General features: G+C 36.2%; 1 protein-coding gene across 8 annotated transcripts in view; it reads right to left on the bottom strand.

The window, feature by feature from the left end:
- Positions 1-5,690: 5,690 nt before the first annotated feature.
- Positions 5,691-16,845, bottom strand: part of LOC111024873 (Small GTP-binding protein) — an 83,102-nt gene continuing 71,947 nt past the window's right edge. For 6 of the 8 annotated variants that reach the window (XM_088118608.1, XM_088118612.1, XM_088118603.1 and 3 more), the window contains 3 exons: positions 6,308-6,383; positions 6,107-6,147; positions 5,691-6,008 (listed from right to left, as the gene is read on the bottom strand). In XM_088118608.1, coding sequence (XP_087974734.1) covers positions 5,913-6,008; positions 6,107-6,147; positions 6,308-6,383 — 213 coding nt within the window. In that variant the 3' untranslated portion in view covers positions 5,691-5,912. Of the gene's footprint in view, positions 6,029-6,106; positions 6,148-6,307; positions 6,384-16,845 lie in introns of those variants that run through there. The other 2 variants (XM_088118601.1, XR_015788201.1) reach the window with 2 other exon arrangements.

Raw genomic sequence — 16,845 nt, 5'->3', positions numbered from 1 at the left:
GAGTTTGAATTTGAACTTATTTTAATTTTTTAAATATATCTATACTATATACAAATGGGACTATGGAGGAGAATTTTTCTCTACCATTTTGCCTTCAATTTTTTAATATATACCAATTTTGCCCTTTAAACTTCGAGGGGATGCTATTGGTCGAGGCGTCTATTGATCCAATAGGCATGTTTTACACATGTCTATTTTCCCTTTCAGATTTCTATGAGATTCGATTATTTGGATCAAGGTGTCTATTGAGAGAATCGGTGTGATCAAGATCGAAGAGTTGTGCCTGTTACCATATTGGTGTCATGGAGATTAGAAAATTGTGTCACACATTCTTTCACACATTCTTCAACAAAGTGATGTGTTTATTGACATATAGGTGCAATTGCAAGCCATCTATAAAGTGAAAGAAAACTAAAATGCTCATACATAAAAATTGTGTCTGTTCTTTTTCCTTTCGTCAAGAATGTATATGAAAGTTTTTTACTTTAATCAAATAATTCATTGATATTTAGTTTGAATGTTCGTATCTATTATAAATGTGGCTTTCTTAATTGAGGTTGGAATCTGTTCATGTATTGTTTACATCTCTTTCATTGTTTTTTAAAATAATTTTTTTTTATTAATTAACTTGGATTTCTAAACTGATGTGATAGTTTTGATTAATAATTTGTGTACTGTGATCATATTTAGGTGTAATTGGTCCTAAAACCAACAAGACAAGAGAAGATCCAATCATGTTCTAGAAGAAAAATTACTCAAAGTCCGAGATCTTGTCATATTCTTGAAGGGAAAATCAACAAAAATTGGAGGTCTTACCAATTTAGTGAAAAAAAAACCAACATAAACACGAGATTATATGAAAAGTAAGTCTTCAATCATCTGTATTCTTTAATTTCTTTTTATGAAATTTTATAATTTATCTTTTTAATTCATTGTTTTTCCTTCTATCTTCAACAACCTCCTCATTTTTTCATACCAACAAGTTTCGATTTTTTTTATTTCAAACTAACTTATTATTTGATCTATATTGAACTTTTTTCGTTTTAAATCATATGTATATTTCTAGATTTTAAAAGATATTAATTCTACAACAATGTTACTGTGTCAAACATTTTTTAGAAAATTTTCGTGCATATGATTTATTTTCCCTAAAATTTGTAATGATAAAATTTTATAGTATCATTATTTTTTTCTAAATTTGTTTAATATCTTATTTTCTTTCACTAGATAAAATATTACTAACAATTTTAAAATATAATAGATAATAATTTTTTAAAACAAGCTGTCATAAAAAGATTTAAGAAAACAAGAGGTAGATTTTTTTTTTTCAAAAACTAAAAATTTAACAGAGATTTAAAAATTATATTTAAAGTAATTATTTTCTTGCCTAAAAGTGTTATGAGTGAAATATATTTTATAATTTTAAAATGTAACCCAATATCTCTTTATGAAAACACAAAATTTTTGTAAAAACAGTAATCATAAGCATTTAAAAAAAAAAACTAAAGAATTTAAATTTTTTTTAATAAAGATCTCCCACAAAAAATATCTTGAATAAATAAAAGAAATTACCTACTTCACTTTTTTAATACAATAATTACCTATTTATCCTTACATTTAATAGCTATTCTACAATTCGCATAATTTACATTTTTTTAATTTTTAACTTTTTTATGTCAATCATGCAGTATATTACTATTTTAAAATGAAGATTAATTCGAATTTTAGTATCAACTATTAACATGGAAAAATTTCTTCGAAAAGAGGTATGACGTTATACATATATATGAATTTACACTTTAATTATCTAGGATGTTTTTTTTATTATTTTCTCGCTTTCATTATTTTAAAAATTTATATCAAATATTTAATAGTTAAGCATTAATAAAAGGTATATTCATTCAAATATGAAATCACCGTAAAAAATTGTATTCTAAAAATGTTAACCCACGTGCAATGCACGTGACTCTAACTAGTATTTTTTAAAAGTGTATAATTTCATTTAAAATAAATAATTTTTAACTTTTATGTCTAATTAAGTTGTTTTTTACAAAGTACAATAATTAAGTTTATATCATGGAACATATTTATTTTAATAAATTTAAATTCATAACCTAATAAATATCATAATTCATCCCTCAATTAAATTAAAAAAAATCTACAATTTCCTTAAAAAAAATATAAAAAAAATCCACTAATTTAATAAAATGGAATTTTTCAATTCATGTTTGATTAATACAAGAAATCTATCATTAAATACGCCAGAAGTTATAAATTTAAGCAAAAAGAGAAAAATAAAGCAACTATAATGTAATTTTCGTATAAATCCTAACAATTATTTCATACAAAAAAAGGATATATTTTCTAATTTGACACATGAGAATATTTTTTCAACAAAATGAGAATATTTTTTCAACAAAATTTCAAATAAAATATGTGATAAAATTTGACACACGTGAAAACTAACGACACTTATCCAAGTGGAAGGTGCAAATTGATACATATTGTCAAGTTCGTTTAAAATTCATAGTTTTCCTTTACGATTATATGCAATTGGGCTGCCCAACACAAAATCCAGGATCCATTGGTGCTTTGCCGAGTATATTTAAATTATTATTTTTTTTAGTTGTTTTCTAAAAATAAACCTTTTTGTTTTAAAAATTATTTTTAAAGATAATTTGTTTTTAGAATTAAAAAATAAAAAGAAAGAGTTTTATTAAATCTTTATCTTTTTATTATACTTTTAAAAAAAGATTCATTAGAGTTTGTTATAAAAGCTCAAACCCTCGGTTTTATTTTCTTAAACTGTTAGACCTAGTTTTCTTTCCACCAGAAAAAGAAAAGGAAAGAAAGAAGAATAATTTTGGTATTTTCTCTCAAAGATCGGTAAGTTTTTATTCCTCATTGTTTTAGTTTTATTTTCTTGATCCGTAGTTCTTTAATTCAGTTTATTGGGAAAAGTTTTTAGATATTTGTTAAATTTTTCAGAATTTTTGGTTTGAATCTTTTTGTTTATGAGACTGTTTTTGGGCTATTTTGAGACTGTTTTTGTATAATAAATTTACCTATTTATATCCGATTTTTACATGAAAAATTAAATGTTTTTACCAAAGTTTTAAAGGTTTTCTATATAGTTTTCCGATCTGATTTTTCTATAAAAATCAGTAAGTTGTTAATTGTTTTATAGAAAATTCTTGGAAGTTTTATTTTATAAAACAGAAAATTTTCTAGATTTGAAATCTCCAAATTTTCAATTGATTAGAAGGTTTTTAAGCTTGTTTTATTGAGAAATTTTTTGTAAATTTAGTTCGTATTGATTTATACCGATTCTTGTAATTTTAAAGTTTGTTATTGTTGATTTTAGAGGCTTTTTAATCCAGTTTTCAGATCTGGTTTTATAGTCCCAAATCCATAATTTCCTAATTATTTTGCATAAAAAAAATATTTTGAATGGGAAAATTGAGTAGATAAGATTTGGTTAGTAATTGGTTAAATTTTAAATCTTTGGATAAGATTTAACGATTGATTTTGGATATTGGTTGTTTCTAGGCCTCTAAGTTGACAACTACAAGGAAGTTAATTAGAGTGATTTGTCATATCCCTTCAAAAACTAAAATCTATTTGGGATTTGATAGGAAGATTTGAAATTGATATTTTGCATATGAAATTGAAGTTTTATTATGGATTTGAAAACTAATTTGACAATTGATATTATGTTTATTTGCAAAGTTTTCTAAGTATTCTTATATGATTTGATAAAGTTTTGTTTAGATTTATTTAAAGGTTTGAAATTGATATTTTGTTTATTTGTGAAATATTTGAAATTATGTTTTGGGGGATTGATAAAGTTTGTTTTAAATTATTTCAATGTTTTGAATTAATTTAATATTGAAAGTAAGTATTTGTTTTGGATTTTATTTGAAAGATATTTTGATCGATTTTACGGGGCTATCCGGATATGCCATGATTTTGTTTTGAATAACGTTTTGCTTATTTATGATAGTAGCCTAATTTGGAATTGATAGATTTCTGTTCTGGCTTATTTGTGGGAGGCACTTTTGTGGTTTGGCGTTCCTTGGGAATGAAGATTCATGTGTGTGTTATTCACTCACATGACCTCACACTTAAGTAACCGTTCTGTTTGTTCTGGTCGATATTATTTCTACAACTCTATTCTAGTATATATTATTTTGACAACTCCGTTCTGCTAGATATTATTTCGACAACTTTGTTCTCGTCAAAATTAATTTGACATCTCTGATAGAAGCTTCTGATTGATTGGTGTTACCGACGGGTAACCACATATGCTCTGTAGGTTACCCAAATAATGCAACCTTCTACTCTGATTTTGAAAGTATGAATGAATGTAAGATTGTTTTGAATGTTTGAATGATTTAGTTATTTGAAAGTTTGAAAGTTGTACCAAATGTTTTAAAAAGAATTTTGAAAGTTTTGATTGAAAGAAAGTTTGTTTTGAAGGATTTGAAGTTTTATTAAATGAAAGTTCCGTTTGAATGAATGGAAGTTTGTTTTGAAAGAATGAAAGTTTGTTTTGATTGACTGAAAATTTTAAGGACTTTATCAATTTCGATCTGTTCGTATTTTTTGTTTACGAATGTTTTGAAAGGAAAATGAATTTCAAAATTCGATATGGAAATTGCTTCTTGAATATTTTTATACTCATTTTTTTTTTCTAAATGTTTTCAGATAGAGGTTCAAGTGACTGCTCAGATAGTGATTGAGGAATAGCGTTCTGGCATGAGAAGTTGAAATCTTTAGTATTTTCCATTATTTTTAACTTACGAGAACTTAGTTAGTTCGGGTAATTATTCTTTGGCTTTATTATAATGTATGTTTTTTTGTTTCAAAGTTGGACTTGTCCTTTTCTTTTGTCATAGTATCAATTTAAATAAAGAAGTTTTTTCGTTAATTTAGTGTTTATTTGTTTACGCTTCCGCATTTTGTTAGAATGACCGTATTAGAAAATACGGGTTGTTACATAATCCATCAGAAATATTTTATGGTTGAGTTTATTATTTAATAAAATTATTTTAAATGGAATAAATTTACAATTACGATCCAAAAATTTAGTTGATCTAAAAAAACACACCCCTAAACAAAACTTAAAAAGAGGGGAAAAAATAAAAATAAAAAAATAAAAGAAACATGCACCAAACTCGTATTCGTTGCATACGACTTTACTTGGTTTCAGCTTGAGAACCACATTAGCAAGCATCTCATCTGCTTAGCATGTTATTTACTTTGAATCGCATCACTTTTGGCCATAATTTATGCATACATCATGATAAATGTACAATTCTTAAATTGCAAGTGCAGTCTTAAATCGTAGTAGACGTACAAAATTTAGTCTAAAGTCGTGACGTCTGTACACAATTTAACTAAATCGTAACCTTATTTTGAAAATTATCCAAATTTTATTTTATTTTCTTATATATTATTTTTTACAAAAGTCTACAATTAATCCCTCATTTTCATAAATGTGGGCTATCTGCCCCATAGACCAACAGGAGCAAGTTGGAGAAAGGAGAGGGATCCTTCTCAGCAACAGTTTGAAAGTTTATGCTAGGTTTTGAAAAAAAAGTGAAGCTTATTGTTTTGTTATTTATTTATTTTAATTGAGAGTCGGAGCATTGTTTTTAAAGACACCCGCGCACCTCACTCAAAGCCCGAACTCAAAAAGTATCAAGAGTTCTTAGTATTAAGCTCACTAGAAGGTTCGAACTTGAGACCTCTGAGCCAGTATGACAAAGAGACTCCAAGTCTTTACCAATCGGGCTGGCCAATGAAGCTTATTGTTGAACTTGGTAATTGACATTTGACTATTATTATTATTATCATCATCTTTGACATTATATATACAATAGTTAAGGGACAAAAAACGATTAAAAAGATTACAAAACCTCTTTTTCAAGCTTCAAAACAGCCATAAAAGCTTCTTGAGGTACATCAACTCTCCCAATCGATTTCATCCTCTTCTTTCCTTCAGCCTACACAACAGAAATTGATACTGTGAATGAATTGGAAAAAGAAGGGTTGAATTAATCCTCATCTCATTGTGTATTCCTATTCATGTCAAATAACTCACCTGTTTCCTAAGCAATTTCTTCTTCCTTGTAATGTCTCCACCTACAAAACAAATCACACAGCAGAACTTTTTAGCTGCCCTCCAATGTTGAATTTTCTTTTTTACCATATCAATAAGCATTGGCCCTTAAACAGAGAGAGAGGCAATAAAATAATAACTAACAAATAAGTATATCCTTTCACTGCAGGAAAAGTTTCTCACCGTAGCATTTGGCCAACACATCCTTTCTAATTGCCGATAGAGTTTCACTCGCAATCACTTTCGAGCCAATACATGCCTGCCAGGAGAGAAGAAATGGAAAACAGAGGTCCCCGTGAAAAAAGGAACAAAAGAGTTATTAAAAAAAAAAAAAACAGAGAGCGATTTCAGTTTCAGTACAAATGACAAACAGTTATTCTTTTTTTACCCATTGCATTTAACAAGAACAAATCAGGTATAATAAGCAGTAACTGAGCAAAATTCCCTTTCACTCTTTCAGGTTGAAAATGAGGGGCATCAAGTCAACAATAGATCAAAAGTCAGTGTTACATCGAGTTCGAATTGATCCTCAAGGAAAGTGATCAAATTCCATATCATCTGATGAGATTTGCTGCACTGTTTAGGGATTGGGGGGGGGGGGGGGGGGGGGTGGGGGGGATTTTTATTAATCAATTTTGAATTATATCTTCTCAAGAACAAGACTTAAAGAGAGAGGCTAGCCTAGGGATCACTCTCAAGAGGCATATTAAGAAAAGAAAGAGAGAGGCACTTTTTGCAGTTTCAAATGGCATTCACTATATTGGAGTCACCCTAGTGGTGTAGATCCTATGGAAGAGCCAGCACTTTTAAGAGTGTTTAGACTGCATCGGCTCCTATTCATGTCCCCTCTTATATGAGCTACCTTTCTCCAAGAATATAGTGTGAAAAAATGGATGCTACAGAAAACTCTCTCTCTCTGCCTAGTCGTGAATAGTGAGGATGTTTCAACGTGATCAGTTAAGGTTTCCTCTGGATATAGAAAACGACGAACAAAAGAGGTAGTTTCTTGGAGGTGACAAAGGTTCAGAGTTCGGGGGTCAAGAGAAACTTGGTGGTTCCGTCGGACGTTGACTCCAAAGGGTGGAGGGCTTTCAGCACGCTGATCCTTGACTTTCTGAATGGTCAAGAGGAGCCTCCCTCTTCTTCCAAGGTGAGTTCTATGCCTTCTCCCTCCTCCACCCTTCCTCCTCTTTCTAGAGGTAAACTCTCCTTTGCAGACATGGTTAAACGTGAGCAAGATCAGGGGGTTTCGTTGGAAAAAGGAAAAGAAATAGAAAAAGAAAAGGATCCTCGTTTGAAGCAAAGAATTGGTGCAGGAAACACGAAAGTAAGAAAGTTGAACTAGGAGGAGACGTTAGTGATCACTCGTCGAGACTTCCATGATGATTGGAGCAGCATACTGAGCTTTATCAAAGAACAAATAGAAGGCTCGTTCATCATCAACCCTTTTCAAGCGGATAAAGCTCTTTTAAAATGGCCCTCTAAGAAGATGGCTTGCCTCTTTCTTCACAACAAAGGGTGGGTGACCTTTGGCCCTCTAACGGTAAAAGTGGAAGCATGTAACTCTCTTCTTCACAGTAAAAATTATGTCACCCCTTCCTATGGAAATTGGGTAAAGGTGAGAAATATTCCCTTGCATCTCTGGAGTTTAGCCACTTTTCAGGCCCTTGGAAACGCCCTTGGAGGTTTTATTGATTATGATGATTCCAATTATTGTTTCATAGAATGTTTTGACGTTGTTATTAAAGTAAAGGGGAATTATTGTGGTTTTATTCCAGCAGAAATCTGTTTGGTCGATGGGTTTCATTGTTGTCGGGCAAAGATGGTTTCTTTTGAAGATAGCAAATGGCTAGCCGGAAAGCACATAGCGGTTCACGGTGGTTTCTCACCGAAGGCGGCAAGGTCTTTCAACCAAGGGAGAGAGAGGCCAGACTGCAGTACTGTTGACCGGTGGAGAATAGAAGATGGCTGTAATTACCCGGTGGTCAATATTAGGTACCCTTCCCCTCCCTCACCCCCTATGAGGCAGACGGATTTGGAAGTTGAGAATAGTACATTTTTACCGCTAAAAGAAACTTATACGGATTTCCATAAAGAAAAGCAAGATATGGTGGGCGGCCCCTTGATTGACTTAGAAAAGCAAAAGGACAAGTTCCTACCGCCCGATGGATTGACAGGACAGTGTATTTTGACTTTCTCCACTGTCAAAGGTGAAAAGAAAAAGACAAAGGATAAAAGAAAGATAGTGTCCTTTTCAGAAAGCAACCACACTAGACTGTTTAAAAAAAAGGGGCAGGATTTGTTCTACTGGCAGCGACAAAGAGAAGAAAAAAGGAAAAAAGAATAGAGAGACAGATGATATGTCAGAATCGTCAGCCCTCAGTATTAGTAGCGAGGAAGAGGAAATGGTGGAGGCGACCCCTATGGCAGAACCTCAGAACGGTATTCCAGAGGGCTATCCTGATTGCTTTCAAGAAGTTGAAATTTCGGAATGGAAGGCTTTCTGATGTAGTATCTTTTGTGATCTTTTATCTTGTTTGGTCAACTTAGTTATTTCTTCAGGTTGTTTATTAGTTTTGTTAGTTAAACCAGTCGTCAGCCTTCTTCCTTATATAAGGCTGCCTTCCCTTGTTTTTAAGTCAGATTTGGATCAATAAGAATTTCCTTTTGGTTTCAAACCAAATTTGGTATCAGAGCCCCTAAAAGATTCAAGGATCTGATGGCTGGGGAGAACCCAGCGACTTCCAGCAAGGGACCCATGGTGGATCCCGCAACGACTCAACCTTTATCACCAAAGACAGCCACTGAGCGTTTACTGCTGGTGGAAGACTCCCTTAGTGAAGTTCGGTCCAATGTTTAGACGATTCACGACTTGCTCGAGAATCTGACAAAACACCTGCAGAATATTACAGTGGAGCAAGAAAGGTTACGCGAAGATCTGGTACATAGAAGAGAGGGACGATTAGAACGTCCAAGAAACCCATCACCGTCACCCTTGGCCGAACGAAATGCTGACGCCCATGGTCAAAGGAATCAAGAACTCCAAATACGGTTGCAAGAATCGGATTCTTCTGACGAAGATGACGGTTTTTTTCTGCAAAATCCTCGATTTGCTCGTGACGACCATAATGGCAGAGGTGGAGTGCGAACTGATTTCAGGATGAAGATAGACCTCCCTGCCTTCAACGGTAAAATGGATGTCGAAGCATTTCTTGACTGGGTCAAGAATGTTGAAAACTTCTTCGACTATACCAACACTCTGGATCACAAGAAAGTTGAACTGGTCACGTTCAAGTTACATTCGGGTGCATATGCCTGGTGCGACCAGTTGGAAATTAATCGCCAAAGGTTGGGAAAGCGGCCCATTTGCAGCTGGCCAAAAATGTTGCGTCTAATGCGCGAACGTTTCTTGCCTGCACATTTTGAACAACTATTGTACCAACAATACCAGAGATGCCGCCAAGGTACCAAGTCTATTGCAGACTTTACAGAAGAATTCCACTGTCTAGGTGCCCGCACGAATCTCTCCGAATATGAAGATTACAAGATCGAGCGTTTCATCGACAGCCTTCGGGAAGATATTCAAGATCAGCTCGATGTCCAACCCATCGGATTGCTCACAGATGCCATTTCCATGGCTACTAAGATTGAGGATAAGATTGACAAGAAACGTCTACGGGCCCCTATTCGTCGTCTTCCATGGGACAGGGCTTCTTCTTCTAAACTCCCTCCAACTGACACGGAAAAGAATGTTGCTATTGGGCCTGCGTCCACAGCAACCAAGTCTACTGATGAACCAGCTAAGTCTTTCCCCCTCCTAAACCTTCTGACTCCGTTACTAAGCGAGGTTCTAATCCGTATGTCCGTCCCACTTTGGGAAAATGTTTCAGGTGTGGCCAAGTCAGGCATTTGTCCAATGACTGTCCTCAACAGCGAGCGCTAGCCTTAATCGATGTTGATAATCTTGCACCAAACGAGGAGACTCTTGTCGACGACGAGGCCACTTACGTTGAGGCAGATGAAGGTGACTTTCTTAATTGTGTCATCCAAAAAGTCCTTACTCCCAAGGTTGAGCTACATCCACAACGAAATTGTCTTTTCAGAACACGATGTACCATCAATGGCAAGGTATGTAATGTGATTATTGATAGTGGCAGTAGCGAGAACATGGTGTCACAACGGTTAGTTACTGCCCTCAACCTTAAGGTAGATCCTCATCCTACCCCTTATAAGGTTTCATGGATTCAAAAGGGCGGTGAAGCTACGGTATCATCTGTATGTACGGTTCCCCTTTTTATAGGAAATCAGTACAAAGACCAAATAATATGTGATGTATTAGATATGGACGCCTGTCACATATTTCTTGGCCGCCCATGGCAATTTGACCTTCAAACCATCCATAATGGTAGGGAAAATACATATGAATTCAATTGGATGGGCAAAAAGATTATTCTTCTTCCTTCAAATATGGATTCTAGAGTAAAACAGGATAGAGCTTCTTATACCAGTTAGCTTTTTTCTCTTATTAATGGGAAAAACTTCCTGCAAAAGGATGATTCCCTCCTATTCCCTCTGGTCGTTAAGGGACACAGGCCCCCCATCAACCCAAATTACTGTTCACCCTGCGATCAAAAACCTCTTAGCTGACTTCCCCATCCTCACAAAAGATCCCACGGACCTTCCCCCTCTTCGAGATATCCAACATCGAAGAGACTTCATTCGAGGTGCCAATCTGCCCCATCTTCCCCATTACCGTATGAGCCCCAAAGAATACGCAATCCTCCATGATCAGATACAAGAATTACTAACCAAAGGACATATTAGGCCTAGCTTAAGTCCTTGTGCGGTCCTGTTCTTTTAGCACCTAAGAAAGACGGATCTTGGTGCATGTGCGTTGATAGTAGAGCAATCAACAAAATTACAATCAAATATTGTTTTCCTATTCCACGCCTTTCTGACCTTCTAGATCAACTTGGGGGCGCTCAACTTTTCACAAAAAATGATCTTAAGAGCGGTTATCACCAAATTCGAATTCAATCCAGGGATGAATGGAAAACCGCATTCAAAATGAATAAGGGACTCTTTGAATGGTTAGTTATGCCGTTTGAGGTAGCTGTGGATGCCTCCAGAGTAGGTATAGGTGCCGTGTTATCCCAGCAAAACCACCCAATAAAATATTTCAGTGAGAAACTAACACCCCCTAGACAAAAATGGTGCACTTACGAGCAAGAACTTTATGCTTTAATTCGAGCATTAAAACAGTGGGAACATTATCTCATCGGCAAAGAATTTATATTATTCACCGACCATTTCTCACTAAAGTACATCCAAACACAAAAAACAATTAACCGTATGCATGCCCGTTGGATCGCCTTTATCCAAAAATTTGACTTTTGTAGAGACTAAGGTTGGAGAGAATCCAATGTAATGTATTCTCATTATTAAAGTCTATATATATAGACAAATATACAAGGTTGACCTAATCCTATAAGGAGAAGGTAAAGGACAAATTAATATTAATACAAGAATATAAAATATACTAATATATACTCTAACACTCCCCCTCAAGTTGGTGCATACATGTTAATCATGCCCAACTTGTTAGACAAATAATCTATTCAACTTGTGTTCTGTGAATTTTTTTTTTTTGATATCATTGGGATCACCTTAGAAGTTACGATTGATTTCTTCTCAACCATAACAAACAAACGAACTTATTTGAACAAAACGACAGAACCAGACCAAACCACCCGAACCAAACAAAACAGATGAATCAAACTGCTGGAACCAAACCAGATTAGGTGTTTTCTGAAACCAGAAACCCTAAGTGGTACCCCACGACAACCAGAGGGGCGAAGGCGATGGGTGGCGACTGACAGTGACGAAAGCACACGGCGACGACGACGACGATTGGCAGCGAGACGAAACCACGAACAGAAATCGGAAAACAGCAGTGCTGGCGAATCAGCAAACGGCGGCAGCGGCGGTGGTCGGTGGCGGCGGCGGTAGTAATGAGTTGAGTTGGATAGCAATGAACAAAACCCTGAGGGACAAAACCCTAATGGGTATCAAAACCCTAATGAGCACAAAACCCGGCATCAAAACCCTAATGGGCACAAAACCCTAATGGGCAAGAAACTTGTCTCTGATACCATCTAGAGACTAAGGTTGGAGAGAATCCAATGTAATGTATTCTCATTATTAAAGTCTATATATATAGACAAATATACAAGGTTGACCTAATCCTATAAGGTTAAGGTAAATGACAAATTAATATTAATACAAGAATATAAAATATACTAATATATACTCTAACAACTTTGTTATCAAACATAAAGCTGGTACTGCAAATAAAGTAGCCGATGCCCTTAGTCGAAAGGCTAGCCTACTAACTTTATTATCTGGCCAGATTATAGCATTTGAACATTTAACTACATCTTACCAACATGACAATGAATTCTATGCTATATGGTTAAAATGTCAGCAGCATGATAATTGTGATGATTACCATATTATGGATGGATTTTTGTTTATGCATCCCACGTTCTTCTTTAAGAGAAAGTGTAATCAAAGATTTACATTCGGGAGGTTTAGCCGGCCACTTTGGCAAAGAAAAGACATTTGACCTTGTGGCACAGAGGTTCTTTTGGCCACAAGTTCGAAAGGATGTACATAATTTTGTTAACCGTTGTCTCATTTGCCAAAAAGCCAAGGGGCAGACTCAGAACACCGGCTTATATACACCCTTACCAATCCCGGAATCTATTTGGGAAGACCTTTCTATGGACTTTATCCTTGGTCTTCCAAAGACACAAAGAGGCTATAATTCAGTCCTAGTTGTGGTCGACCGGTTCAGCAAAATGTCTCACTTCCTCCCTTGCAAGAAAACATCGGATGCTATCTATATCGCAAACTTATTCTTTCGCAAAATAGTTCGTTTACATGGTATACCAAAAACCATTGTTTCGGATAGAGATGTTAAGTTTCTGAGCTATTTCTGGAATACCCTATGGAAAAAATTCAACACCGAATTAAAATTCAGCACCACGAGCCACCCCCAAACCGACGGACAAACCGAAGTAACTAACAGAACATTGGGGAACCTAATACGATGTCTAGGGAGCAGCAAACCAAAGCAATGGGATCTTACGCTCGCTCAAGCTGAGTTTGCTTACAACCACATGAAGAACCAGTCCACAGGGAAGTCCCCCTTTGATATAGTTTACACTAAATTACCTAGACTAACAGTCGATCTTGCTAATCTCCCTACTGCTGTTGATTTTAGTGCAGAAGCAGAAAAAATGGCCGAACGAATCGTTGAGCTTCATAAGGAGGTGCTGGACAACCTACAACAAGTTCCAGCACAATATAAAGCAACAGCAGACAGTCATCGCCGCCCCAAAACGTTTGCTGTGGGGGATTTGGTTATGGTCCATTTAAAGAAGACCAGATTTCCAAAAGGGACTTACAACAAGCTGCAAGAAAAAAAAATTGGACCATTCGAAATCCTACAAAAATACGGCGACAACGCATACAAAGTGAACCTACCAGATTAGTTAGAAACTTATATTTAGCAGCTATTGTCTTTATAGCCGTTAAACCAGTCGTCAGCCTTCTTCCTTATATAAGGCTGCCTTCCCTTGTTTTTAAGTCAGATTTGGATCAATAAGAATTTCCTTTTGGTTTCACACCACTTTCTCCTACGGAAAAGGAAATGATGGGAAATAATGCCGTAGTGAGCATAGAACAAGATGATTTCAGGAAGTAGTAGAAGAAGTCTCTGATGATAGTGAGGAGGATACAGATCACCTCCCTTTCTCCAAAGCTTGGTCTGGAACTTGTGGAAATGCAAGATGTGCATCAGACCGATCTCTAATAATGGCAGCGCTTCAGTAAAGAAAAAATCAAGAGAGCTTACAAACTTGCTGAGATCGATGGAGAAAGAAATGGAAGCAGAAGAGGCTCAGGTAGCAACGGGCCAGTTTCTAAATGAAGATAATCTTGTGGAATGTTAGAGGTTTAGGTGCTCCCTCCAAAAGAGCTCTAGTCAAGTCCCTTTTTGGTTAAGGACAATCCGGATGTGGTCATCTTACCAGAAACGAAGTTGATAGAAGTTTAGTGAAAGCTTAATGGAGCTCGAGACATGTAGACTGGTCTCAGCTGGAAGCAGAAGGGTCGCCCGGAGGAGTTCTCATCCTGTGGAATCAAAACTCTGTTCAAGTGGAGGATTCAGTGATAGGTTTGTTCTCGGCTTCCATTTATGTGAATTTTAAAGATAGTTTCTTTGGCTGGATTACGAGTGTTCACGGGCCGTCTAAGTACAAAGGTAGAGATGATTTTTGGCAGGAGATTCTTGATTTGAATGGTCTATGTGCGGGTCACTGGTGCATCGGCAGAGACTTTAATGTTGTTAGAAGGATTGAAAAGAAGTCCACCAGGGGTAGATTCACTAGGAGTATGAAGAATTTTAATCTGCTGATCGAGGACTTGAATTTTATTGATGTTCCCATGAAGAACGACTCTTTCACTTGGTCAGATTTTAGAGAAAGACCGGTAGCTACAAGTATAGATCGGTTCCTTCTCTCCCAAAAATGGGTAGAAGCTTTCAAAGAAGTTGAGTTACTTAGACTCCATCGAACAACCTCGGATCACTCCCCCCTCCTTCTAAAGCTGGGAAATCAGAAGTGGGGGCCCCTCCCCCTTCCGTTTTGAGAATATGTGGCTTGATCATCCCTCTTCAAAGAAAAGGTAGACTCTTGGTGGAATTCTTTTCCTTCGATTGGATGGCCGAGTTATTCTTTCATGGGAAAGCTGAAAACTCTTAAAGGGGTTTTGAAGCAGTGGAACAAGGAGAGTTTTAGGGTGATAGAGGATTCTTTAAGGCTTAAGGAAGGAAGAATAGACGAGCTAGACAACCTTGAAATGGCGGGCTTGATGACACAGTTAGAAAGAAAAGGAAGGGAGGATCTCAAAATCGATAGTGAGCAGAGAAAATGGGCTCAAAAGTGCAACTTGGTGTGGCTGAAAGAGGGCGATGAAAACTCCAATTTCTTCCACAGATGGTCCACGTCGAGAAAATCTAAGGCTACTATTTCTATGTTAGAAACGGGCAATGGGGGTTTTACTAACTTCAGAAGAAGCGGCTGAGAAGGAAATAGTTGGCTTCTATGAATGCTTATATGGTGATTCTTCTGGTCACCGGTTCCTGATTGAAAACGTTCAGTGGAATAGTCTGGAGGAGAGTTGGAAGGGTTGGCTTGAGAGACCATTTGATCTAGAAGAGATTCAGAAAGCATTGTTTAGCATCGGCAACTTGAAGTCCACTGGACCAGATGGTTTTACAAATGAGTTCTTTAAAAAGTGCTAGAACATCCTCAAGTTTGATTGATTAGGGGTGTTCCAAGACTTTTTTTAGAAATGGCATCATAAACCGGTGTACAAATGAGACTTATATCTGTTTGATCCCGAAAATAGCGAAGGCAATGAAAGTAGGGGAGTACAGGCCAATTAGCCTGGCGACTTCTTTGTATAAGATCCTTTCGAAAGTGCTAGCGCAAAGGCTTAAGAAAGTTCTTCCTTTTATTATCCAAGAGGCTCAATCTGCCTTCATTGGAGGGCGTCAAATTTAAGATGCTATTCTTATAGCTTCTGAGATGGTGGGAGATTGGGAGGAAAAGGAAAAATCTGGTTTTGTTCTGAAACTAGATTATGAAAAGGCATAGGATAAAGTGGATTGGCTGTACCTTGATGTGGTTATGGAGCAAAAAGGCTTTGGTCCTTGGTGGAGAAAGTGGATAAGAGGATGCTTATCTCTGTGAATTTTTCCATTCTCATAAATGGTAGACCTTGGGGAAAAATCTTTGTGAGAAGAGGCTCGAGGCAAGGGATCCTCTTTCCCCTTTTCTCTTCACCTTAGTAGGGGACTCCTTTAGTCGTTTAATTCACTACTGTAGTCAAAGAAGATTGATTAAAGGCTTCGAAGCTGGTAGACAAATGATGCAGATCTCTCATTTGCAATACATGGATGATACTATAATTTTCTGCCCAAATGATTCAGGTATGCTTGATAGATGCTGGATGATTATAGACATCTTTCTTAAAGCCTCTAGTCTGTCTTTAAATCTGGGAAATACAAGTCTTATAGGAATACATGTGGAGGAAGATTTGTTGCAGAGTATGGCCAAGAAGCTGGGTTGTAAGGTAGAAAAGCTTCCTTTCTCATATTTGGGGATTCCGTTGGGGGCAAACTATAAGAAGAAATCCTTTTGGGACCCGATTGTAGACAATGTCAGGAAGAAAATTGAAAAGTGGAAGAACCTCTTCCTCTCGAAGGGAGGCCGTATGACCTTGGCGCAATCGGTGATTTCAAGTCTTCTCCTCTTTTTTTCTTGATTCTTAAAGCTCCAAAGGGATTGATAGATGAATTAGAGAAGCGGACAAGAAACTTCTTTTGGAACGGAGGGATGTCGAAAGGAAAGTGCAACCACTTGGTGAATTGGGGCAAAACGGCCCTTCCTTTACATTACGGAGGTCTTGGTATAAGGGACTTACAACAGAAAAACAATAGCCTTCTTCTCAAGTGGCTTGAGAGATTCACTCAGGAACCTAATGCCCTTTCTCAAAGGTGATTGCTAGTATTTATGGAGAAAGTCTAAACGGATGGGGTACTCTCCCACCAAAAGGGCGGGCCAAAGGAAGACCCTAGTTTGATATCTCAAAGA

Source organism: Momordica charantia (assembly GCF_013281855.1).
Source record: "Momordica charantia cultivar OHB3-1 chromosome 1 unlocalized genomic scaffold, Mcharantia_2.0 BLBB01000001.1, whole genome shotgun sequence".
Taxonomy (NCBI): domain Eukaryota; kingdom Viridiplantae; phylum Streptophyta; class Magnoliopsida; order Cucurbitales; family Cucurbitaceae; genus Momordica; species Momordica charantia.
This window is presented reverse-complemented; position numbering and strand designations above follow the sequence as displayed.